This window comes from Vicia villosa, linkage group LG5 (assembly GCF_029867415.1).
Source record: "Vicia villosa cultivar HV-30 ecotype Madison, WI linkage group LG5, Vvil1.0, whole genome shotgun sequence".
NCBI classification, from domain to species: domain Eukaryota; kingdom Viridiplantae; phylum Streptophyta; class Magnoliopsida; order Fabales; family Fabaceae; genus Vicia; species Vicia villosa.
Window position 1 is genome coordinate 155265715 of NC_081184.1, and position 25173 is coordinate 155290887.

General features: G+C 32.9%; 3 protein-coding genes across 3 annotated transcripts; all 3 read left to right on the forward strand.

Moving 5' to 3' along the window:
- Window positions 1-6249: 6249 nt before the first annotated feature.
- LOC131607867 (GDSL esterase/lipase At1g29670-like) lies at window positions 6250-7730 on the forward strand. Its single transcript, XM_058879822.1, has 4 exons — window positions 6250-6490; window positions 6597-6721; window positions 6808-7279; window positions 7375-7730. The coding sequence occupies exons 1-4, from the start codon at window positions 6250-6252 to the stop codon at window positions 7581-7583; spliced, it is 1047 nt and encodes a 348-aa protein (XP_058735805.1). The 3' UTR covers window positions 7584-7730.
- A 2723-nt stretch (window positions 7731-10453) lies between these two features.
- LOC131607868 (GDSL esterase/lipase At1g29670-like) lies at window positions 10454-12057 on the forward strand. Its single transcript, XM_058879823.1, has 4 exons — window positions 10454-10739; window positions 10818-10942; window positions 11041-11515; window positions 11586-12057. The coding sequence occupies exons 1-4, from the start codon at window positions 10499-10501 to the stop codon at window positions 11945-11947; spliced, it is 1203 nt and encodes a 400-aa protein (XP_058735806.1). The 5' UTR covers window positions 10454-10498; the 3' UTR covers window positions 11948-12057.
- Window positions 12058-13652: 1595 nt separating this feature from the next.
- LOC131605797 (uncharacterized) lies at window positions 13653-14506 on the forward strand. The gene is made up of 2 exons (XM_058878106.1): window positions 13653-14318; window positions 14447-14506. Exons 1-2 carry the CDS (start codon window positions 13653-13655, stop codon window positions 14504-14506), a joined length of 726 nt encoding a protein of 241 aa, XP_058734089.1.
- Window positions 14507-25173: the final 10667 nt, after the last annotated feature.

The following is a 25173-nucleotide window of genomic DNA, read 5'->3' on the forward strand; positions in this document are numbered from 1 at the left end:
GGTGTTGTGTTACAATGGAAGTCAATATAATGGAATGTTACTTATGCAACGGTTCCAATGAACATTAGTACAAGAGGTTCTGATCATGACTTTGTAAGGGAAGCTTTGAAGGTCTTCTAAAACTGTTCTTTTGTGTCCCATGTTCTGAAGATGCTGAAGACGAGGTTCTGCTGAACAAGTTCTAAAGATCTGAAGACATCGCTTCTAAAGACCAAGTGCTGAAGACTCTGGAGACATAGGTTCTGCTGAACAAGCTCTGAAGACTCAAAGACTTAGGTTTGAAGATTCAAGTTCAGATCATCTACGTCATGCTTAAATCAACATACAATCAGAAGCCTCTAAAGACTTAGAAGATCAATGACAAATTGCCCGTGATGGTGAGAATAAAAGTACTAACGTAAATTGTGACCTTTACTCTTATAAGGTGGCGTAAGGACAGTCCAACCTGTACTTGTTATCTACCATTTCCACCATGATTGTAGGGGACTTTACAATTGTACTTTGCATTTCCTATTCTATCGTCTAATAGATATATCCTTCTATATAAAGGAAGCCATTGAAAGAATTTGAAATCAATGAATCAGTTCTACAAAACTACACCAAAGCGCTGCAAAAACTATATTAGAGAAATCTTTGTATTGTTTTGTATTTTAAGCAAGGAGCTTTTGTTTGTATGTTTCTTATCAATACTTTTGTGTTATTGTACTTAAACAATGTGTAATCTACTTATTAGAAGCATCTTGTAATATACACACTTGTAATCAGCTTGGTTGATTGTTTTCTTGGGGGACTAGGTGCTAATCAGAAGCCCTGAGAAGATTGTAGCTAAAGTCATAGTGGTTTCACGATAAGGATCAGCTGAACTTGTTGAGGTTATCAGCAAGGTTGATAGGAAGCTTATTGTGGTTGTTTCCTTGAGAAGGATAGGTCATATTCAGGAATCTCAAGAAGGCATCGGTTGCAGTTAATGTGGTTGTTTGTAATCAGTTTAGTTATAGTGGATTAAATCCTTATTGAGAAGGCAAAATCACCTTGGCGGGTGGACTGGAGTAACTTTGTTAACAGTGAACCAGGATAAAAATAATTGTGTTCATATATTTTTATTCACTTGTTAACCTTGTGTTTTGAGTTGCGAAAAGATTATATTTGATGCAACTGTTGAAAGTATTTGTGGGTAAATATTTTCGGTATATATCGTATCCACAGAGATTGGTTTAATATTACTGCCGTTCTATAGTTGTTTATTTTGAGTTAGAAAAATAGTTGGGTTTGTTTGTTTATTCTCAAATTGCATCTAACAGAATAATAAATGACTGATAAAAAGCTTAAAGATGGTTAACAAAGGTAAACGAATATGTTGAGTTCTAGGGTTCATCAACCTATTCCTATACAATTTATTAATTAATCCTTATTCGAACAATCATTTGAAATATTATCTTCACTTATCCTCAAATATGATTCCATGTCTGCAAATCAAATTAGATAAACTTTTACCGGTATGAGATTCGATCTCTCCAAATATCAATATCGATAATAGTAATTAAGAACGATAATTATGAAAACCCAATCACAATTCCATCTCTGCAAATTGGGATTGAATCAATATAGTAACCTAGGGCAAAAGTTAGAATCCTTTCTTTCGATCAAAGACTCCACAATGATTTAAGATAAAAACAAGGTTTCTTATTGATAATAAATTCAAACAATTGTTCATAAGAATCAATCAACGGTATTGTATATTCATAAGTTAACTACTACCTTAAACTCAACAAGAATGATTTAGCTCTCCATAGACATGAAGAACAAACAAGTTTTCATGGATGGATTCATCTTCATCAAGGGAATGTCTTCAATTGATGTTAAATTCTCCGTCGGATGTTGTTTGTTGCTCTGGATTAGGATTGCTCTCTGAATTTCGCTCACAAAAGTATCTCCTCTAAAAGTTATCAAAAGTTCTTGTTTATGAGGATTAGGGCTTGTATTTATAGCCTTTTTCTTTATAACTTCATCACCGCGGCGCGACACGGTCTGGCGCGGCGCGAACCCAAGACAGAGGGTTTCGCGCGCCTCGCCTCTGCTTTGGCGCGGCTCGCCACTTGCTTTAACTCAATTCTTTGTGATTCCACTTCTTCAGAGCTTCTACGCTTGCGTGTTCCTTCGTCTTTGCTTCTTAACTTCAATATCTGCACAAATAACACCCAAAGTGACGCAAGTTGTTCTACAATTAACATCGAACCTCGAAAGTTCAATTCTAACTATAAAACCATTAAAAATCATAAGATCTATTCACTTTTAGCTCAAAAGGTAGTTAATGTAACACATGAAAATACCATTAATTCACTCCTAACAGCAACCCAATTCAAACCCCCTTTTCCTGTGTTTCTCGCACCTTCATAGAGGTCCATTCTTGATTTGCCTTACATAAGGAGTGTGACAATAAAAGATAAGAACAATTAGTTGTATGACAAAGGTGTATGATTCCCAAAGGATATATCCGAGGATGAGGAGGGTGCCTTTGAATTAGCTGCTTATGATGTAGGGTTAAACATGGATGAAGATTTTGCACCACCACCCCCCTGTTTACCCATCATGAAATCAAGACTTCAAGTTATAATCATGACCGGTGGCAATAGATGCAATCATAGGTGCATAATATTACATGTGAACAATTGAGACAAAGGAAAAAGGAGATGAAACACTTTTGTGTTGTTGTACTTAAACATTGTGTAATCTTATTATTAAAAGCATATCTGTATACACATATTTGTAATCAACGGTTGTTGATAAGTTCCTTGAGATACTAGATGTAGTCAGGATTCTCAAGAATTCTTTGGTTGCGGTCATAGTGGTTTGGCAATAAGAATCGGATGAACTTGTTAGGATTGTCAACAAGGTTGATCAGACTTATTGTGGTTGACTATAGCTTGGCATTAAGGATCAGGTGAACTTGTTGGGGTTGTCAACAAGGTTGATCGGACTTATTTTAGTTGTCTGTGGCTCGGCAATAAGGATCGACAGACTTTTTGGCTTGTCAACAAGGTTGATCATACTTATTATGGTTTTATGTAATCGGTTGATTATAGTGGATTAAGTCTTTGTGGATAAGGTAAATCACCTTGCGGGGTGGACTGAAGTAACTTGGTTAACAGTGAACCATGATAAAAAAAATTGTGTTCATTTATTTTTATTCACTTGTTAGCTTTATGGTTGAGTTGCGAAAAGATTATATTTGGTGCAACCTAATTCAAACCCTCATTTTTTGTGTTTCTCGCACCTTAATATATAGTTCAAGGACCTCATTCTTCATTATTCCGAGAATCCTTTCTCAATAAGCTGATCAACATATAAAATATTGCATTACATGCATGGTATGTACAATACATATTCAATGATTGATGAGTCTCCATTACTTCTTTTAATAACCATGTTACATGCTTCTTCTACTTGCAATGATATAATATTTGCAAGTTTGATCTTTCTTTTTCTTGTATCATCAATTTGGATTACCCATGCCTTATGACCAATCATATGAATAGAGAAGCATGTGTCCAAGAACCAAAGTTCATAATCAGAATAATCATCTGAAACTACAACCATAAATACCATAGTTTTAGAACCATTTGAATCCTCTAGTGCCATTTTTTCTTCATTAAGATTTTTATTTTCAGTAGCTCATTTTCCTTTTTTGTACCAACATTTCTTTTCCATGTGGCCCCATTTCTCACAGTTATAACATTGTACAATTTTTTTATCGTATTTTTCTTTATGATTTGAAGTCCCTCATGTTGGATTTATTTATCAAGTGTCTTTGATTCGATTCGATGGGATTAGCATCCCAACCCATGGCGCCTACAATGTGTTAGGTAAAGTATGTTGAGGGTCTTTTGTTGTAAAGAAATATAGTTGTGCCCTTACTAACAACAATTTCTTTTAGCACTGTGGTATGGCTTGATTCCAAAATGGGTATCAGAGCAAGGTCATGGGTTTGAATCCTCCAAAATGTCATTGTGGGAGATGGTTTAATTTATTTATCTAGAGACACTAATTAGATTTGGTGGGATTAACATCTTAACCCATGGCGCCTACAATGTATTAGGCGTTGTCTATTGAGGGCTCTTTGTTATAAGGAAATATAGTTGCACCCTGACTAACAACAATTTCTTTTAGTGCAGTGGTAGGCGCTTGATCCAAAACCTCCTCCTACCTTAGAGGATTCATGCTTCTCATCATTCTAGTGCTTTGAGAGTGCAACCAAGAACCTTTCTTGTTATTGCCTTTGTCATTTTTACCTTTGAACTTTCTAAATCTATAATGATTATTCCAAGTCTGAGCTTGAAAAGTATTAATGGATTCTAAGCAATATTCTTTCAATTATTCTCAGCTCATGGGTTTTTATTGATCCTACATTATCTTCCAACTTCATTGTAGACAAGTCACTAGATTTATGAATAGCCACAAGAGCATGATCAAAATGAGGGGTTCTCGTCACTTTCAAAATGATCATTTTTTTTCATTGTTTCACCATAACTCTTCATCAAGTGAACATGATTTTGCATCTTGGACATATAGCCTACAACGTTCTCACTGTATTTAATCTGCAGTAACTCATATTGCCTTCATAAAGATTGCAACTTTACACTTTTAACTTTCTCACCTCCTACGTAATATTTGACAGAAATGTCACATGCTTCTTTCGCAAACTCAGCATGAAATGTAACACTGGAGGCCGAAAAAAGCAAGGAGTGGTTGCGCCGCATGTAACACTTGAGACCGAAGGAGAGAAGGGTGGCTGCCACATCGGAATGAGATGGATATTGAGGCTATGTAGGGAATGGACTGCATAGTTGAAGGAATGCATATAATGATTGATAGGTACTACCAACAAGATGCATCTTTTTTTCGGTAGCCCGTTTCATAAAAACTTCATAGTTAAGCATGTTTGACTTGGAGCAATTCTAGGATGGGTGATCTTCTGGGAAATTTCCCGAAAAGCGTGTGAGTTAGGACAAATCATGCTGAAAAGACCCGTGTTAGTTTGTGGGATCAGTCGATAATCCCGAAAGTAGTCTGGGTTACAAATGACAATCCTATCAAAGTTTGCACCGTCAACCACTGATTGAATGCAAAATGACGTCTTGCAATCATTCTTCTTAGAATTTTTATGAAGAGTGTGTTGTGTGTTTGTTGCAAGCTCAGAGACGCCATTGCTAACCATCTCGAGAGTATAAGGCAAAGAGAGATTTCATCTCTTAATATCGTCGCTTCTCGTTCTCGCCATCTAAAATTAAAAGAGAATTGAGAATGACGATGTCCCCGTTCATCATTGCAACAAATGCGATTAATAATCCTGGAATTTGTGACCTCTAGTGCAAGTTATATACTTGCACTCAAAGATGAGAGAAAGAGATTGGAAAGAATGAGCACAATAAAAGTATACACTAGTGAAGTAATATTTTGAATTGAATGATTAACACTCGTATTTATTATATGTGTGATTACATACAAGTAACTTATCAACTACATATCACTACAAAAAAAAAATTGTCAACTACATATCATAATCTAGCAACCATAAGTTAGACTTATCAACAACCGAGAAAACAACCATTGTAGATTATATCAATTAAATAAATGGGGTACTAAAAATGTTTAATATAAAACAAGAGAAAAAGATAGTTTATTGACAGTGTCAATTATTTTCACATGTGTCAATTATTTTCACATTGTCTATCAACGACAACCATTAGACAATGTCAAGTCAGCATGTAAATTTTAAATTATTTATATGATCTACCATTTTAATATATTCTAATTGAATGTTTGCATAATACTTTTTACACTAACAATGTACTCTCGTTAAACTCATAAAAGAAATATATTGTTGCAGAAAAATTAAAGTTATATAATATAAAAAATATATAAAAAACGTTTAAAAACATGTCAATGAATATCTAACACGTAGCCGAAAACAATATATAGTAGCCTATAAACATGTATACACTTGTCGATTTTTCCTAACTTGAGAGTTTTATGGTAGATAAATGCATGATAAACAGTTGAACTAGTCTTCTGTTTTGCAGTTTCCACTCATTTATCTAACACTACATGCATGCAATTTTACATGCTTAAGATAAATATAGCTACCCTCTCTCAATATATATATTTTAAGCTACCATTGTAATCTTGTGCTTCAACTCAAAATACTTTAGATCATAAGTGATAACCAACTTTTGATTTCTGACATTTGAAATGGATTGTGAGACTAAGTTATGGCTGGTAGTTCTTTTTTTGTTCTCCAGTGCAATATATTGTGTTGTTGGAGAGCCTCAAGTACCTTGTATTTTCATTTTTGGAGATTCTTTATCAGATAATGGAAATAACAATGACCTAGCTACCGAGGCCAAAGCTAATTACAAACCTTATGGAATTGATTTTCCTAATGGTCCTACTGGAAGATTTACCAATGGCCTTACTTCTGTTGACATAATAAGTAATATATATACTCAACCAAATAAATCACATTCATAGTTTGCATTTTATTTTCATGTGACATTCTTGAGTTGATTTATAATGAACCTGTAATTCTAATATTGCAGCTGATCTTTTGGGATTTGACCATTATATTCCACCCTATGCAAATACCAATGGTACAGATATTATTCAAGGTGTCAATTATGCATCTGGTGCAGCAGGAATTCGCAGTGAGACCGGAACACACATGGTAATTCAATGTTGCGCGTTGGATTGAAAGTTTATATCACATGGCAAATTCACACAAATTTAATAATCGCGTTGGAAATGTTGCAGGGTCAAGATATCAGCATGGGATTGCAATTAGAACAGCACAAAGATATTATTTCCCAAATTGCCATGAAACTCGGAAGTGATAAAGTGCAAGAACACCTTAATAAGTGCTTATATTATGTGAATACAGGAAGCAATGATTACCTTAACAACTACTTCCTGCCAGAACATTATCCAACTAATGGAATGTACAATGCTAACCAGTATGCTGTAGCTCTTCTCCGAGAGCATTCAACTTATTTAAAGACATTGTATGAGCTTGGTGCAAGAAAGTTTTCTTTGTTTGGATTGTCGCTTATAGGTTGCGTTCCACACGGGAAAAACGGTTCATTGTGTATTGAAGAGCAGAATAATGCAGCACTAATTTTCAATAACAAACTTAAATCTGTTGTTGACCGTTTCAACAAAGAATTTCCTGATGCAATGTTCATCTTCATTAACACTGCTATCATAACAGAAAATAGCTTAAAGCAAGGTATTTAAACAATTTTTCTTCACATAATAACTCAATCACAATTATCACCATACTCAAAAAAGTAATTGTATGTATTAACTTTGGTTGGATTTCAGAAATGACATTTTTGACATGTTGCAACGTGGGATCAAGCGGGCAGTGTATCCCTAATGAGGAACCATGCCTGGACAGAAATTTGCATCCATTTTTTGATGAATTTCATCCATCTGAGGTGGTCAACAAAGTGTTAGCAAATATGGCTTATGATTCTCCTGTTCCCGCCTTCGCATATCCAATGGATATTAGTCATCTTGTTAAGTTGTAACAAGATGGATCTCTCTTGTCCGGATTTATTTGATGAAGTATTCAATGAAAGAACTCTAATAATCATGTATTAGAGTTAACTTAGATTGCAATATTACTACAGTTTTCATTGGAAATATTGTGGTGATATATAGCCCTTTGTTTTTTATGTATACATAGGGATGATTATGTAGGCATTGTGAAAGGGTCCATATATCAAATGGTTTAAGGTTTTGATGAAAATATAGTGTTCAAATTAGATGTATGGTTGATCTTACCGCAATATGAAAAGTAGAATAAGATTGACAAACATTTAGAATGATCGATATGAAACTACGAAACTAATTCAACTTGCATGTTGTGATTCTGCAAATCACTGATTTGCACGGTTATGCAGCTTCTAGTTGGTAACTAACGAGCCCAACGAAAATATTCCGACAACAATAATTCCTACAAAATTTGAAAAATACAACGCACCCACCCAGCAAACCTGAGGAAAATGATTCCCACAGAAAAACTTTGAACTTTGTAATTGGTCCCACATAACTGAGCTGAACTTAGCCTGAACCATAAACTAAATTTTAACTATTTTAATTGATTAATGTTTTTACTGATATTTTTCATTTTTAACTGGCTTTACTTATATGTGGCAAGGCATTCCTCTATTTATAAGCTATTTTTCCTTCAATAAGTTACATTGAAACCGATGTGGGACTTTGTAAAAGTTTAATATCTTTACATTCATTTGTAAGAAACTCAAGTGAAAAAACTCAAGTGATTTTTATCTTTTGTATCAATAAATTTTTTTACTTAGTAATTTTTTAATTACAACCTATAAATTATTATATTTTTGGTACCATGAACCCAAATAAACGTACCACGAATCTAAATAACGTATCGACTAAGTATACCCCACGTATCAAATTTTTTTAGAGTTATGTATCGCGTACCTGAATTCGTACTACATACGAGAGCAAATTGCGAATTGTGTGACTATGGATTAAACAATCATGTTTAAAGGGGTTAATTTATTCATTTATTATATTAGATATGATACACAATGTCCTTGTTGTGGATATGTTGTAGTTGTAATAAAGAAATAATGAATAACCGAACATTAGTCTCATAGGCTGATTTAGCTTCCGAAGCATGTCATATTTTATGTTGTTTTTCTATTTAAGGTTGTGCATAAACAGAGATGTCTACGACTTAAACTTTTGCATAGCAAGTAGGATTTCAGTTCAACAAAGTACTCTTGAATTATATCTAACATATCCAACAAACATAACAAATAGGCTTTATTATATTCACTTGTGTTTTAACGACTCTGCATGTCCACCTCAGTTTAGTGAAGACTCTAGGAATTATGTCTCGAAGTTCCATAAGAACTGACCTAAACTCCACAATCACACGAGTCTATCAAGAGTACTCTTGTAGCTTGGTACTCTACTCATATATAGGATAAATCTCATTAAGATTTTCTATTATCTTATCATTTTATCGCTTTATGGTTCATGTCTCTTTTATTTATAGTAGCATGATCATCTCATATTACTCATAACTTGTTATTACCATTGAACTTTATTCTTGGAATCTCCATTCTTTTATGTCATATTACCATCATGAGAAAATCATTTATCTATACACATTAGTTTCATCTTATTGGATTTTTATGTACTTTCTCTCTAGATAATCCTTTCGTCTTAGGATTTGCTTAATTATTAATGAGTACAAGATCCACTCTTACAACTCCTTTAGAGATAAACTCTCTAAAGGTGATGTGTGTTCTTCTTATTTGAAATCTATTATTGTTATAATAACGGTTCTCATATTTTGCAATAGTCACAATACTATCACAATAGATTAAATCACCTAATATAAATTTTTCCCACAAAGAGATCTCAGCTATCAAACATTTTAACCAACTTGTTTTTTTTACTAGAAGTTGCTAATGCTATTATTTTAGACTCCAGTATGGACATAACCAATATAGTCTATTTCTTCGATTTCCAAGATAAAATGTGAGCCTAGTATTTATTAATTATACCATTGGACTTTAGTTTATTTTTTAGTTCACACCCTTTGCTAAGTTTTCAACGATATATAAGGAGTAGTCTTGTTTCTTTCCAAAGTTCTCCAAAAAGCTTTGCAAGTTATCGGAGAAAATTTTGTCCATTTAATAACTAAAAGTGGTCATAGTACCATAGTCTCTTAGAAAGTTAGAGAGTGATCTTGAATCATGTTGAGGGGTCTACGCACCATACAAACAATGTATTTCTAGAACGGATCCTCCTAGTGCAATAGAAATCTGATAAAGTTGTAGCTGGACTATTTTACTTTAAGGACGTCGAGGTTGATATTCCACTTGTTTATGTTTTAAAGAGAGTGATCTAATTTGCGACTCTTTTCAATAATATTTTTAGTGACTACAATTTTTTGTTAAAATTGTATTTAAAATAATGTTCCAACAAACTCAATATGAAAATAATGTAATGTTGAAAAGAAATTAAAGCTATTATTTGATTGGTGAAAGATGGGGATGAGAGACTTGTTGTAACACAATGTATATGAAAATAGTTAGATCCTTGAAGTATGTATGTTCTAGTAGAGACCTGACATATCATTCAATTTTAGAATTTAAAAGAATAATAATAATATTTTTGAATAGTCCTAAAAAAATTGCACTATGCGACTGTTAGAAGATTTTTAAGACTCCCATCACAATTGAATGACATGCATCCAAGATTAAGAGATGCCTATCTTTTTGGTGAATATCTAACTTTTTAGCGGAAAACAATAGTTGCCTATAATAAAATTGTGCCAATTATTAGTTGCCTAGATATAGCTATATTCTCTTTGTTGATATTTTTAGGTTATCCTTCACCTCAAAAGACTTTGGATCATGTGATAACAAAGTTTTGATTTGTGACATTTGAAATGGATTCTGAGATTAAATTATGGCTCGTAATTCTTATTTTGTTCTCCAGTGCAATATATTCTGTTGTTGGAGTGCCTCAAGTGCCTTGTCTTTTCATTTTTGGAGATTCTTTATCAGATAATGGAAATAACAATGACCTTGTTACCGATGCAAAAGTTAATTACAAACCTTATGGGATTGATTTTCCTTCTGGTCCTACTGGACGATTTACCAATGGCAGAACTTCTGTTGACATAATTGGTAATATACCGACCGACAAAAAATTATGACATAATAGTTTGCATTTTTTATATTGAACCTGTAATTCTAATATTGCAGGTGATCTGTTGGGATTTGACCATTATATTCCACCCTATGCGAATTCCAATGGTACATATATTGTTGAAGGTGTTAATTATGCATCTGGTGCAGCAGGAATTCGCAATGAGACTGGAACACACTTGGTAATTCAATTAGTAAATTTATTCCAATGTTGCGCGCGTAGTATTGAAAGCTCATATCATATGGATCATGATCATCTACCGCGTTGGAAATATTGCAGGGTACAGATATCAGCATGGGATTGCAGTTAGAACATCACAAAGATATTGTTTCCCAAATCGCCACGAAACTTGGAAGTACTGACAAAGTGCAACAACACCTTAATAAGTGTTTATATTATGTGAATATAGGAAGCAATGATTACCTTAACAATTACTTTCTGCCACAACATTATCCAACTAATGGAAAGTACAATATTAACCAATATGCTGTAGCTCTTATCCAAGAACATGCAAGTTATTTAAAGGCATTGTATGAGCTTGGAGCAAGAAAGTTTTCTTTGATTGGATTGTCGCTTATAGGTTGCATTCCACACGTGAAAAAGGGCTCATTGTGTTCTGAAGAGCATAATAAAGCAGCACTACTTTTCAATAACAAACTTAAATCCCTTGTTGACCGTTTCAACAAAGAATTCTCTGATGCAAAATTCATCTTCATTAACACTGCTATCATGACATATAATAGCTTAAAGCAAGGTATTTAATCCCTTGTTCACCATACTCAACAAATTAATTGTATATATTATTAACTTTGGTTGGATTTCAGATATGAAAACTTTGACATGTTGCAAAATGGGGTCAAGTGGGGAGTGTATATCCAATGAGGAATCATGCCAGGACAAAAACTTTCATCCATTTTTTGATGAATTTCTTCCATCTGAGGTGGTCAACATTCCCACCGCAAATATGGCTTATAAAGGTATGGAGATTTCAAAATGTTGCAAAGTCGGGTCGAATGGGCAGTGTATCCCTAATGAGGAACCATGCAAGTTTAGAAATTTGCATCCATTTTTTGATGAATTTCATCCAACTGAGGTGGTCAACAAAGTGGTAGCGAATATGGCTTATAAAGCTCCTGTTCCAGCCTGTGCACACCCAATGGATATTAGTCATCTTGTTAAGCTGTAACATGATGGATATCTCGTGTCCATATTTTCTTAATGAAGTATTCAATGCAAGAAAACTCTAATAATCATATATGAATATAGATTGCAATATTACTGCATTTTCATTGGAAATATTATGGTGATATAGCCCTTCCTTTTCAATGTATACATAGCGATGATTGTCTAAGTATTGTGAAAGGGACCATATACCAATTAGGATTTTGGTGAAAATATAGTGTTCATATCACCTGTACGGTTGATCTTACAGCGATATGGAAAGTAGAATAAGGTTGACAAACATTTTAAAATGGTATGAAACTATGAGGGACTAATGAAACTTGCCTGTTGTGATTCTGCAAATGACTGATTTGCACTCACAGTTTCGCAGCTTCTTGCTGATAATATTGAGATTAAGCAATCATGTTTAAAGGGGTTAGTTTATTCATTTATTATATTACATATTCAATGTCCTTTTATTGTGAATATATTATAGTTGTAATGAAGAAATAATGAATACTGAGCATTATAATACTGAGCCCATGTGTATTGTGTACGATACTTTACGTAGTGATAAGAAAGAGTCGTTATATCTGAAGGCAAAAAGTGTGTGGATGGAAAAGAATTTCACTAAACTGCTTGAATTGTTGAAAGACATGCAAGTAATCTGTTGAAGTATAAACAACAACAAAGTTCAGCTTGACATTATTCACAGATTTGGCAAATGAGATGTGTTGGTTATCAAAACAAATCAGTTTTGAGATGTGTTGGTTATCAAAACAAATCAGTTTTGAGATGTGTTGGTTATCAAAACAATAAGCGAGGATCAATTAGGTAGGGGAATTGGCCAACCCTCTTGGTTATCAAAACAATAAGCGAGGATCAATTAGGTAGTTTTGAGATGCCAGTGAAGCCTAACTGAAATAAAACTACCATGTAATAAAACAATATTGAAAGGTGCTGATATCAATATTGTTATTCACCGTTTTTATGATGAAAAGAAATTGTGTTTAATTTACATTGCGACGACGACCACAGCCAATATCACAATATTTATACGGACCGAAATCACAAAATTAAAAACCTTTCTAACCGAGAACTGATTCATATCCACTAAAGAAAACAAATACTACTTAGGACCAGTTCCACTAGAGGATATGTCTAGGACCAGTTAATGTAAGCTTCCTCTATCTATCTTGTTGTTATGTCTATGCTTATGGTCCTTGTGGAAACCGTCGAGACTACATTTTCCTTCTAGAAAAGGCTATGTATAATATACACTTAAGAACCTGTTTGGATTGGCTATGAGCTTACGAGGGTTTACGAAAACCGCTTATGACATGTGTACAAGTAGTTTTCAGCTTGTTTTCGTAAACTATCTAGAAGCAGCTCTGCAGAATAGTTAAATTAAAAAAGCCCAAAAGAAGGAAGTTTAAACCTTTAGCAGGTTTGGGGAAAAAGGTTATTAATAACCCATCTTTTTATGCCCGGAAAATAACCAGAAAGAAAAGGAAGCAGCTTCAGCTATGTGATTCTGTTCAAGCGTGTGACATAACCAGAAGAAATCCCAAGGAAGATGCCGTGGACCGAAGCAAGGAGAATGAAAGTATTTCAAGCGGTTTGCTTCTGCTGTTAGAAGCAAGGTGGGAAACGGTGTTGGAACGGCATTTTGGTATTCAAATTGGATTTGTAATCAGCCCCTGAGGGAAGCTTTTCCTGAACTGTTCGAGATGGCTTGTAACAAAGGCAGCAGTGTGGCAGAAGCGGGGTCGTGGGATGGTTCGGTGTGGAGCTGGAAGTGGGAAAAAATTCTGCAGCAAGGGGCAGCCCCAGTTCTGGGTCTGTTAGCAGAATTTTTCTGCTGTTTGCAGCAGTACCAATTGGAACAGAATGTAGAGGATTCATATGGCTGGCAGCATGATACAGAAAATGTTTTTACTGTTAAATCCTGTGTGAAAATGCTGAATGATAGCAAAGAGTCTTATCTTCCGGCAGCGTTATTAAAGCCTATAAATAAGCTGTGGGAAATTAAAGTTCCTCCTAGTTTGCTTATGTTTGGGTGGAGATTTTTGTTGAATAGAATTGCGACCAAAGAACAATTATTCAAACGGGGAATTCTAACGGATCATAGAGATTTATGTTGTGTTTTTTGCGTTACGGAGATTGAATCTTTACCGCACTTGTTTCGGTCTTGCACCTATTTAACGAATATTTGGAAGAAAGTTTATGAGTGGATGGGAATAGAGGATGGTTTTACATTGGATGACTTTATGGATTTCCTATTAAACTGTGAGAAGGTGAAATGTCACTCCAAAAGGAATATTATGGCGGTCATTTGGATAGCTACGGTTTGGTCAATTTGGCTTACTCGTAACGCTATCGTCTTCAAAAATGAGGTCTTTAATTTTGAGGAGTGTATGTCGGCTATCGTTTGGAGGTCGTGGAAGTGGCTTAGCTCTAATTGTAAAAAGGCCGACCTTTGTAATTTTTATTATTGGAATACTCTACCTCTCCTCTGTTTCAGGAAGTAGAGGTTTTCCGTCCTGTTTATTGTGGTTTGGAGTATCTCTTATACTCCCTTTAATGTTAACTTTTGCCTATTAAAAAAACAAACAATTTTGTGTGTAAAAGCAAATTACAGTAAAATATCGACCCAAAATTCTAACTCCGTCATATTTAGTTCAAGATACTCAAGAGAAATAAGGTTTTCCTCGAACTGAGATGACAAACAATCCATATCCAATTGTTTGCCGCGTATCCTCAGCGACTTACGCAATGAAAAAGGAGTAGTTGATGATGATGAGTCCAGTGTTTGTTTCAATGGCTTTATTCTTTAAAGTGAATCTAACCAAATCCAATTCTTCAACATTTTGAAAAGTAGAGGTTTGGAAAATATAAAGGATGTCCAAATCCATAATTAAATCTAAACCACTTTTAAATACATGGATATAATTGAATGGTTATTAACCGGTTTAGTTATTAATGGTTTGGTTATCCATTTATATAATCTGGATATAATTAAATGGTTATTAACCGGTTAAATTATTTTGGATTCGGTTATAATCTGGTTATTATCCAAATATTTTAATTGTCAAAATAAATTATTTTTTTTGAACAAAAAATTCGGAAAATATAATTTTTAAAACTGAAATTTTTTTAAAAAGCGGTTATATAACCATAACCAAATTTATAACCGGTTATATAACCAGTTTTGATTAAAATGTGGTCATGGTTATAAATTCAAACCATTTAAATGGTTTTAAAATGATTATGATTTGGTTTTTGAAAATAATCAACCATGCACATCCCTATGAAAAAGTAGGCAAGCAAGTCAAGTTTAGGCAATGAGAGATTTCTAATTTAGACATATAGAGAAACGGAGGCAGCGGAGAGATACCATGATATGGACTAAAGCAGTTAGTTTTCACGTCAAACACAAACAAAACTTTGAGTGGTTAGCTTTTAATATAAACCAAAATTTTGTATAAACTTATCTTGAATCAAACTAGAGTTTTTAACTGTATATCCTCCAAACCGAACCGATGTTTTATATTGTGTTGGCCACAAATTGAGTCAAGATTTTACACTAGGATGATCTAGAACCATCTAAGCTTTTACAGCGGGCTAACTAAAGAATAGATATGAATATTTTTCGCTGGTTATTTTCAAGAACTGATGATTTTTCCTTAAGTGGATGAACTCACAAATAGCTGTCACATTTAGATATGACATATTCTTTTCCTTAAAATAGCTGTCACATTTAGATATGACATATTCTTTTCCAACTCATTAATTATGATCGTACTTGATCAGAAGAATCGTCGCTGGCTGCTCGGAACTGGGTCTTCGAGGAGTGAGGAGGGGGGTGTACCTGCAAGGTACTCCGATGCCAAAGTAAGGAAACGAGCAAGGGAGTGCAAGTACAAGTTAAGAGTAAGAAAGAAGTGGATACCTGACCCTCTAGTAAAAGAGGGTATTTATAGCCCCCAGCGCTGGGCCATGATCTCGCTAATGGGCTGGACTTCCAAGTCCAACTAGGAGACTGCCAGGTTTCCTAAGCGGAAATATCGGAGGTGCGTGAGTGCCCTCTGTCCTGGTTAACCGCTCCGAAGTTTAAGGGAGACGCGGTCTTTTAGGGACCACGCGGATCCCGCATTATTCGGGGGGTTGGATATGAAGGAGCCCTACGAGGAGTAAGGTCCTCGGCGAGGGGATGCTCGCGTGGAGCAGGCTCCTCGGCTCAGAGAGGATGTTATCGGGAGGATCTCCTTGCTGGACGCTTGGTGGCCCGAGGAGAGTTACGCCGAGGATGGTGGAGATGAGCACTCTAAGTCCAGTTGGAGAGCGCAGAGTGGTTTGGGCCTCTAAGGCTAAATGGGCCGAAGCTACATTGGGCCTAATCTTGGCCCAGTCCAGAACAAATTATATATTCCACGTCGTTTAAATATATTTTTAATCTAAATTTATTAATTATATTACCCATTTTATTTAAATATATTTATTAAGTCTAAATTTATTTTAAAAATATTCATTTTTTTCTTATATTTAAAATATACTAAACTAAAATCACAATCTTCTAATATGTCTAAATTTATATTTTATTATAACATATTAAAATCACAAGCCAAAAATATCAACATAATATCTTTTGATAGCCATCATTAATAATTACAATATATTTTGATATATTTTGTTGATTCCCATCTCTAATATTTACAGTATTTTTTAATGTCATTAAAAAATATTCAACAAATGACACCAAAACAAAAACCACATTTGATCTTCCCTGACAACTACAACCTCAGATCCCATCCCCATTAAGGTGAAATCGTCAATTTCTGTAACTTAATAGTTCTAAATCAGAGCAATACTCTATTTCATATGCACTAAATACACAAGGTTCAAATCTGCGAAATCTGCAACACAAATCGTTTCATATTGTTGTTTTCCACCAAAAGGGCTTCCATCCATCCAATGATTCAGGAGTGAAAACAGAAGATGAAGAGACCTTTTTTTTTCTGGATCTGCAAAGAATTAGAGAATAGTTGCCTTTCTTCCTTGAATAATGTTAACGAGAAAGATGAAGAGGGGACTTTTTCTTCTGGATCTGCAAAGAATTGAAGAATTAAAAAATTCTTGCCTTTTTCAATTTTTCGTTTGGGAAAAGAATCTCTTCTGCATATTTGAGGTTGTATTTTCCTTAATACTAATTTCATTAATTGAATATTGTTTTTATTCAATATTTGTTTTTTAATAAATTTAAGTATAACAAATAAATTTAAATGAAATGAAATATCAACTATCTAGCTGGCCATTTAAATATCATAATAACTGTGCCACCTATTTTAAAAAATGCCATATCATCACTTTGTAATATAAAAAATAGTAAAAAAACTAAAATTGATTAAAAATAAAATAGAGAGACTGATTTTGTGAATTAACTAAAATAGGGGGATTAAAACTGTAATTTAGTCTTTACAAAAATATTTGAATCAATGATAAATTTTGTATATAAAAATATTTAGATTAATAGTAGATTTTTCCCGTATACCATTTTTGAATAAAAAATATTTGGATCATAAATACCATTTTTTTTGTAAATAATAAATTTTTTCCGTATACAAATATTATTTTAATTTAGGTATCATTTACAAAAATATTAGGATCAATATTAAATTTTCGTATATAAAAATATTAGGATCAATAGTAAATTTTTTGGCCTATGCCATTTTTGAATAAAAATTATTTGGAGCATAGATAACATTTTTTTGTATATAAAAATATTTAGATCAATAATAGATTTTTTTCCCGTATACAGACTTCATTTTTGTTTAGGTATCATTTACAAAAATATTTGGATCAATAATAAATTTCGTATATAAAAATATTTAGATCAATAGTAATTCGTATATCATTTTTCGTAAATAATAGATTTTTTCTGTATACAAATATTATTTTTATTTAGGTATCATTTACAAAAATATTTGGATCAATATTAAATTTTCGTATATAAAAATATTTAGATCAATAATAGATTTTTTTTTGTGGAAGAAAGAAGTGAGAAAGTGATGAAAGAGAAAAAATAGAGAATGGAAAGAGATTTGATAAGTTTGATAAAATATGAGAGTTGTATTATTTTAATAATAAAATTAAGAACTTTATTGTGCAAAGACCAAATAACAACAATTTTAATGTGATGGCAAAAAACCAAATAAGGATATTTTCACTACAAAAAATAAGCTCTGTAGTGACGTGATTTTCATGCCACAAAGTGGAAAATCACGTCACAACACAGAATCAGCGACATGGACATATATGTTGCTTGAGAGTGCATGACAACTGAGTTGTGTCGTGATTCTCACGTCACTAAATAGTGACATGGAAATCACGTCGCAACATGACACGGAGAACTTTTGTGACGTGGAAAACATGACACTAGGTTGCGACGTGAAAATCACGTCACAACCTTTCTGATTAATAAGGTTGTGACGTGTTATGCATGTCACAAATTACTGACATGTATAACACACGTCACAAAAGTAATTTTTAAAAAAAAATCTAATTATTATAATTATTTTAAAAAAGATTTTATTATTAATATTTTTTATTTGAAATTAATAAATATTAATAAAAATATTTATTTAATTAAAATAATAATAATAAACAAAATGCTAAAATATATTAAATTTATAATATAATAAAAAAATACTAAAATATATTAAATTTATAATATAATAAACAAAATATTACATAAAATTAAATTATCTCACACAATTTCATATTTAAATAAAAATAAAATTAATCCTAAGGGTCTTTTGGATCGGAAAAATTCTCAAGGTTCATATCATCATCATCATCATCATTCTCTCGCTCATTTCCAACCACTCACACGTTTCCACCAAACGGTTGACTACCACTTCTTTGTTGGAATTGTATAAATAATTGCATTTGCTGCTCCATCTCTGCTTGCCTCTTCGCCATTGCCTCTATTTGCCGTTGTTGCCTCTCCATTTGGGCTTTTAGCGCCGCCTCACATTGCGCTGACTCGTGTCTCGTCTCAGTTAGGGCCAATTGTCTTATTGTTTTCATTACTTGCGGTGTCAATTGTGCTGGACGTGACGATCCTTCCCCATCTCTAACTCTTTGAAATAAACTTCTATCCCCACTTCTCAAACTTCCCACCAAATTTTCACCACCAAAAAAACATCCATTAGGCCCTTTTCCGCCAATGACTTCATTCCAAATATAAAAATCAACATCTGGATGAAGTGACTCTCCTTCTCTAACAGTATATTGGAGATTATTGACCAAAAATTGTACAAGCAATGTTTGATAATCCTCCTACACATAAAATAAAAAAATCTTAAGTATTTAACTTAAATTAAAATATATTAAATAATAAAATGAAAATTAGCTGCCATGTGATTTTTATGCCACAACATCAGAGTTGCCACATGAAAGTCACGCCGCAACTTTTTTAGTTTCCACGTAAAAATCACGTCACAACTTTTTTAGTTGCCACGTGAAAATCACATCACAAAATTGCTATTAAATATAAAAAAATATAATAAAAATTGAATAACTTACCAAAGCTTTTTGTGTACGCACGTCAACATAATCACCCGAATTTTTTGTCTGAGTTTCTTTAACCAGCTCGACCATGAGTGGTTGTCTCCCTAACCTCTTAGCCTAAATAATTAAATTAAATTTAATTAAAAACAAATAATTAATCAAAACATAACTTTAAAAAGTGGTAATAATTACCACGCATCGAGAATGTTCGTAAGTGCTTATACTTCCAATTGCATTAAGGTGACCCCCTTTTTCAGATGCCCTCATTTTTTTGGCATTTTCAGATTTAGCCTTAAATTCGTCTGATTTCCAATACACAAGAAGTTTCTCAAGAACTTCTTAGCCCATCCACTCGGGACGACTACTATCACGTTCCCAACGCTTTCTAATACGTCGCAACGTGTTGGAAAGTCTTTTTGATGTTCTGCTATAATATTTTTTTTAACAAGTCTCTCGCTCATTTGATCCCAAGTACACTTTTCCTGATAACATTTAAATAAACTGTTAGAAAACTATAGTAAAAAAATTTAAATAAATAATGACTCAAAAAATAAATTAATTATACCTTAAAACAATTAAACCAAGCCTCTTTATTTGAAACTTCTCCAAAACTCGTCCAAACTTCTGTATACATTTGCAGAATCACATAGTACATACACCTAGCAGCGGTCCGACTCGGTCCAAAACTAAACAATAATAATTTTAATTAGCATGTATTAAATATAAATTAATATTAAAAAAAATGTAAACTTAATTAAAATTTAATATATAAGATACTTACGAATTTCCAGCGGGCCAAATATAATATCTACCGTCAATGATATGAATCTCACTCGGATCATCCTCCCCCTGAATATCGTCACCATCATACTGATCATCGTCTCCATCTTGCACAGTATCATCTTCATCCGGCTCCACATGATCATCCTCACGTGTAGGTATATGTGTGGTAGGAGAGGTGTGTGACCCCCCAATCTGCTGAAAGGATGGGGGAACCTGTGTGGGATGTGGAGTGCGGGATCCCCAAGTCGGCTGAAAGGATGGGGAACCTGTGTGGGATGTGGAGTGCTGGATCCCCAAGTCGGCTGTAAGTTTGGGGGCACCTGTGTCGGACGTGGGATGTGGGATCCCCCAGTCTGCTGGAAGGATAAGGGCACATGTGTGGGATGTGGAGTGCGAGATCCTTCAGTCTGCTGGAAGCTTGGGGGCACCTGTGTGGTAGGTGAAAAGCTAGGTAGAAAGATAGATCCCGCACTCTGCTGGTATGATGAATAACTAGGCCCTCCAGCCTGCTGGAACGGATAGCTAGGTTCCATAGGTGGGCTAATAAAAGATGGTACCCCAGACATAGGATACTCCTGAGAAGAAAGTAATGACGTAAGAGGTTGAGTGTTGGCCTGGACATATGATCTAACTGACTCTGTTGGTGGTGAAAGAACAGAAGAAAGAGAAGAGATCTCTTGGTGGTAGAGGAAGAGAAGGGGAAGAAATAATGAGGAGGGAAGGAAGAAAGAGGAAGCGTGAGTTTCTGCTGGCTGAGTTCGTTGGGTAGTATTTAATGGTCCATAGCAACGTGATTTTCATAACGCAACCCAGCAAAGTGAAAATCACGTCGCAACTTCTCTAACGGATAGAAGTTTGCCACGTGTGGAACATGTCGCTAGTTGCGACGTGGAAAACATATCACAACATTTCCAACGGATACTGCATTAACTGCTTTCACTGCATCAAGTCAGACCAAGTCAATTTAGGGTCAGTGAATATTCCCACAAAAGCGTTGCGACGTGTATACCACGACACAACCTAAATTTTCAAAATTTCAAAAATCCCTCCATCAGGTTTGTAGGGATTTTAATATTTTCAAAATCTATTTAAAATCAGCAACATTATTAACACGTCGTAAACGTATTTTTTTTTAAAAAAAATCTGACTCCCCCCATTTTTACGTTATCTTCAATATTTTATTCATAAAAGGTGTTGTGGCGTGTTAACCACGTCGCAACTACAAATTTCAAGCCACGTATTTACAACGTCACAACATCACGTGGGTGGGGAACACATTTCTTGTAGTGTTTTGACTTTTACACAACCATTAATTTTCTTATATTATAGATTAAAATAAATTATAAAAGATAAAAGTAGATTTTTACTAAAATAATAAGGATAAAAAAGAAAAAAAATGACAAGCTATAAGTTAAAACACTACTTGAAATAGCGTCTGAAAAATAAGCTATAAGCTAGCAAAATAAGCTATATATAAGTTCGAGATAAAAAGACTGTTATCAAATAAGTCTAAATTATCATATGAGTTTATAAGCTATAAGCTATAAATTTTAAGTTTAAAATTGTGTCTTACCAAATAGAGCCTAAATACAATAGATCCCACTAATAAAAACCATTTTTCCATTAATTAATAATGAAATATATAACATCCCACCAATAAAACCCACAACTACCATACTGTGTCCCACTTATCAAATCTTTGATCGTTCATTTTACTATTGAAATATATGATTGTTCATTTAACTAATATGGAGTTGATTGTTTTGTTCAACATCTATCAAATGTGAGATCTACTCAATGCATGGTGACCAAATGACCCAACTTAAATCTCACAATTTTCTAAAACAAGAAATGAATGAACAACTATAATGAACACCTAATTACTCATATTGTTTCTTCCATTAAGATATATATATATATATATATATATATATATATATATATATATATATATATATATATATATATATATATATATATATATATATATATATATATATATGTGTGTGTGTGTGAGATTTTTTTTTTATTGGTCCATGTTTCTTCTTCTAATATTTTGAATTGAGACTAATGTTACTCAATATTATAAGAATACTTTAGTGCTGTCGATCTTTCTCTGTTAATTTTTCCTTCTTTGTTTTTATCTACACAATCTTATAGATGAAGGAATTGCTCATAAAATTAATATATTCTTCAAAAAAAACTATTGAAGAAGTTAGATTGGAAAGAATGGAAGGGCAAAAGATTAATGTTATAACAAGATTAGTTGTTTAGTAAAATATTTATTTGTTTAGTAATATATTTATTAGTATTAGTATATGAATTTTTGTTTATATTTTTACACTTTGCTAATTTTATTATATTTCACTTTTATATATTTTTAATTATATTATATATAATATTTTTTATAAACTACAAGATTTAAAATTATTGATGTTTTTTTTATAAAAAACACAATCACAATATGAGATGCTTACATTGTTTTTCTTAAATATTTATTTTGTAATACTAATTTAATAAAATTTATTTTACGCATGAATAGATAACTAATTTTTATAATAAATGCAATTGAAAAAAAGTTTAGAAGCCACCTAAAAATTTAGTAAGGTTTGAAAGTCAGTTTTATCATAATATTAAATTGGTAAGTGGTAGATATTTACTGCTTCAAAGTAATCAATAAATTGGGTTGGTTATATTTATGCTATTACATTCCTTTTATTTATTTATTTATTTTTGGTAGAAAGGAGGGTTTAATTAAAAAAAAAAACTCCAAAAAAATTAAAGCTTGTGAATATCATCAATGCATGATGACATTTTTTTAATGATGTGGATTTTCATGTAGAATATTAAAATAAAAGTTAACATTTGTAATCATCATACTTAATGAAAAAAGATTTAGTTTTTCTTATTACTCCGTGGATTTTATTGTCACTTATTTTCTTTGTAATTTTTATTTATTTTTAACTGTCAGGCCTATTTTTTTAAATTACAAAGAAAAAAAATTAAACTTATCTTGGCTTCCTCAGAAATATTTTTTTAAATTACAAAGAAAAAAAATTAAACTTATCTTGGCTTCCTCAGAAATAAAAATAATTTAAAATGTCAAATAGGTGCTAAATAATGATATATTAGTCGCATATATTATTATGGTTGAGTTAGTAAATATAGGTTATTTTAATAACGCGTCGCTTGGGTTTGGTAAGTCCGTTTGAAGTACGGTCAGTTAAGTTAGAAAGCTAAAACATAGATATTTTTTAGGGTAATAAATTCACGACGTTTAAACGTGTAAATGATGCTTTGCTTTTATTGTATGTCATTTATTTTAACATATTTGAATGTTCCATGTAATCTTTCTAGTGCATCTGATAACATATTAACTAATGAATCTTATTAACGATGTGATACTCGATAAATTCATGCAAAAACCTATCTTATGGTAAATTCATCATGATGATTATATGTATGAAGGTTTTTGTGAATAATTAATATTTGTGTGGAGAAGTAATTATATAGAATTAGTGAGAGATAGTTAAAATAAAATTATGCAACTTGTGATTAGTATACTAACCTTAGTTACATAGATCTTTTAGGAGCGAAACTTAGACCGTTATAAACTATACAGGATTTAGTACGAGATAGACTTCTATTTAGATCAATTCAGTTGTGGTAAAGGGTGGAAAATTGAACTATAAGTTCAGCTAATATTTTGAAAACTCGGCAGCACAATTATTTGATAAGTAGTTAGTATATTGGACACAACTCACAATACACAAGTCCTTTAAGAGTAAACCTTATATCATAAGAAAATAGACAAAATTTTCTACATATTAGACATGATACATATCTCATTTCATTAAGTTCAGTAGGAGAAATACTAGTCACAAGTCTGACGAAACATTTTGCTCGGTGTCAGTACCAATATTTATTGTTCGATTAAATTGTACCAATTTGAATTTTAAGTCCAAAAGTAAAAATTATAGTTTTAAAATAGGCATTCTAAGATTTCTAAAACATGTTCATTCATTTGATTTCAACTCCATTTGCTATTATAAAAAATTGTTCGAACCTAAGGTATGACTAGTAAAAAACATTTTGTCCATTATTTGCGCCAGTTCCTATTATTTGATAAAACTGTACCAATTTAGATCTTAAATTCTAAAATAAAAATAATAGTCTTATAATAGATACTCTAAGATTTCTGAAACATAGTCATTTACTTGATTCTGACTCCGTTTGATATTTTTAAAAATTATTTGAAATTTTGGTATGATTAGTAGAAAACATGATTCAGGACTTTCGATAGGAACATTGTTGCACAAAGTGATTGACATGTGAATACCCTTGGGTTTGTTAAGAACCAGTGGTGATTATGTGGAAGGCTCAACAAGAACTAGTGTTAGCCTTAACCGACAATGTTGACATGTTTAGGTTTAAAATAACTAGTGTTGATATGTTTAGGTTCGCAAGAACTAGTGTTGATATGTTTAAGTTCGTAAGAACCAGCGTTGATATGTTTAGATTCGCAAGAACGGGTGTTGATAATTGGTGTAGGAGATTTAGATAGAGAATTTCATTTGTTTGCAGAATCATGCATCAAATATACTGGAGTTAGCTTAGGACTTCGGTCCAGTGTTGAGGTCTTCGGTCCAGTATTGAGGATCACTCGGTAAAATAACTCTGATATTCAGTGATGGTACCATATGCATGAGAGTTGATCGCGATTTTACGTGTCTATTAGTTTGGATAACTGCAAGTGCACAACCGTGTCGTGTAGTTTTAAAAGATATCGAATTCACAGGGACTATAAATCGATCTACCGTTATCTAAAGTTACTATGTAAAGATAAGGCTAATGATATTTGGGTTGTTTATAAATGGAAACTAAAAATCTTAATTC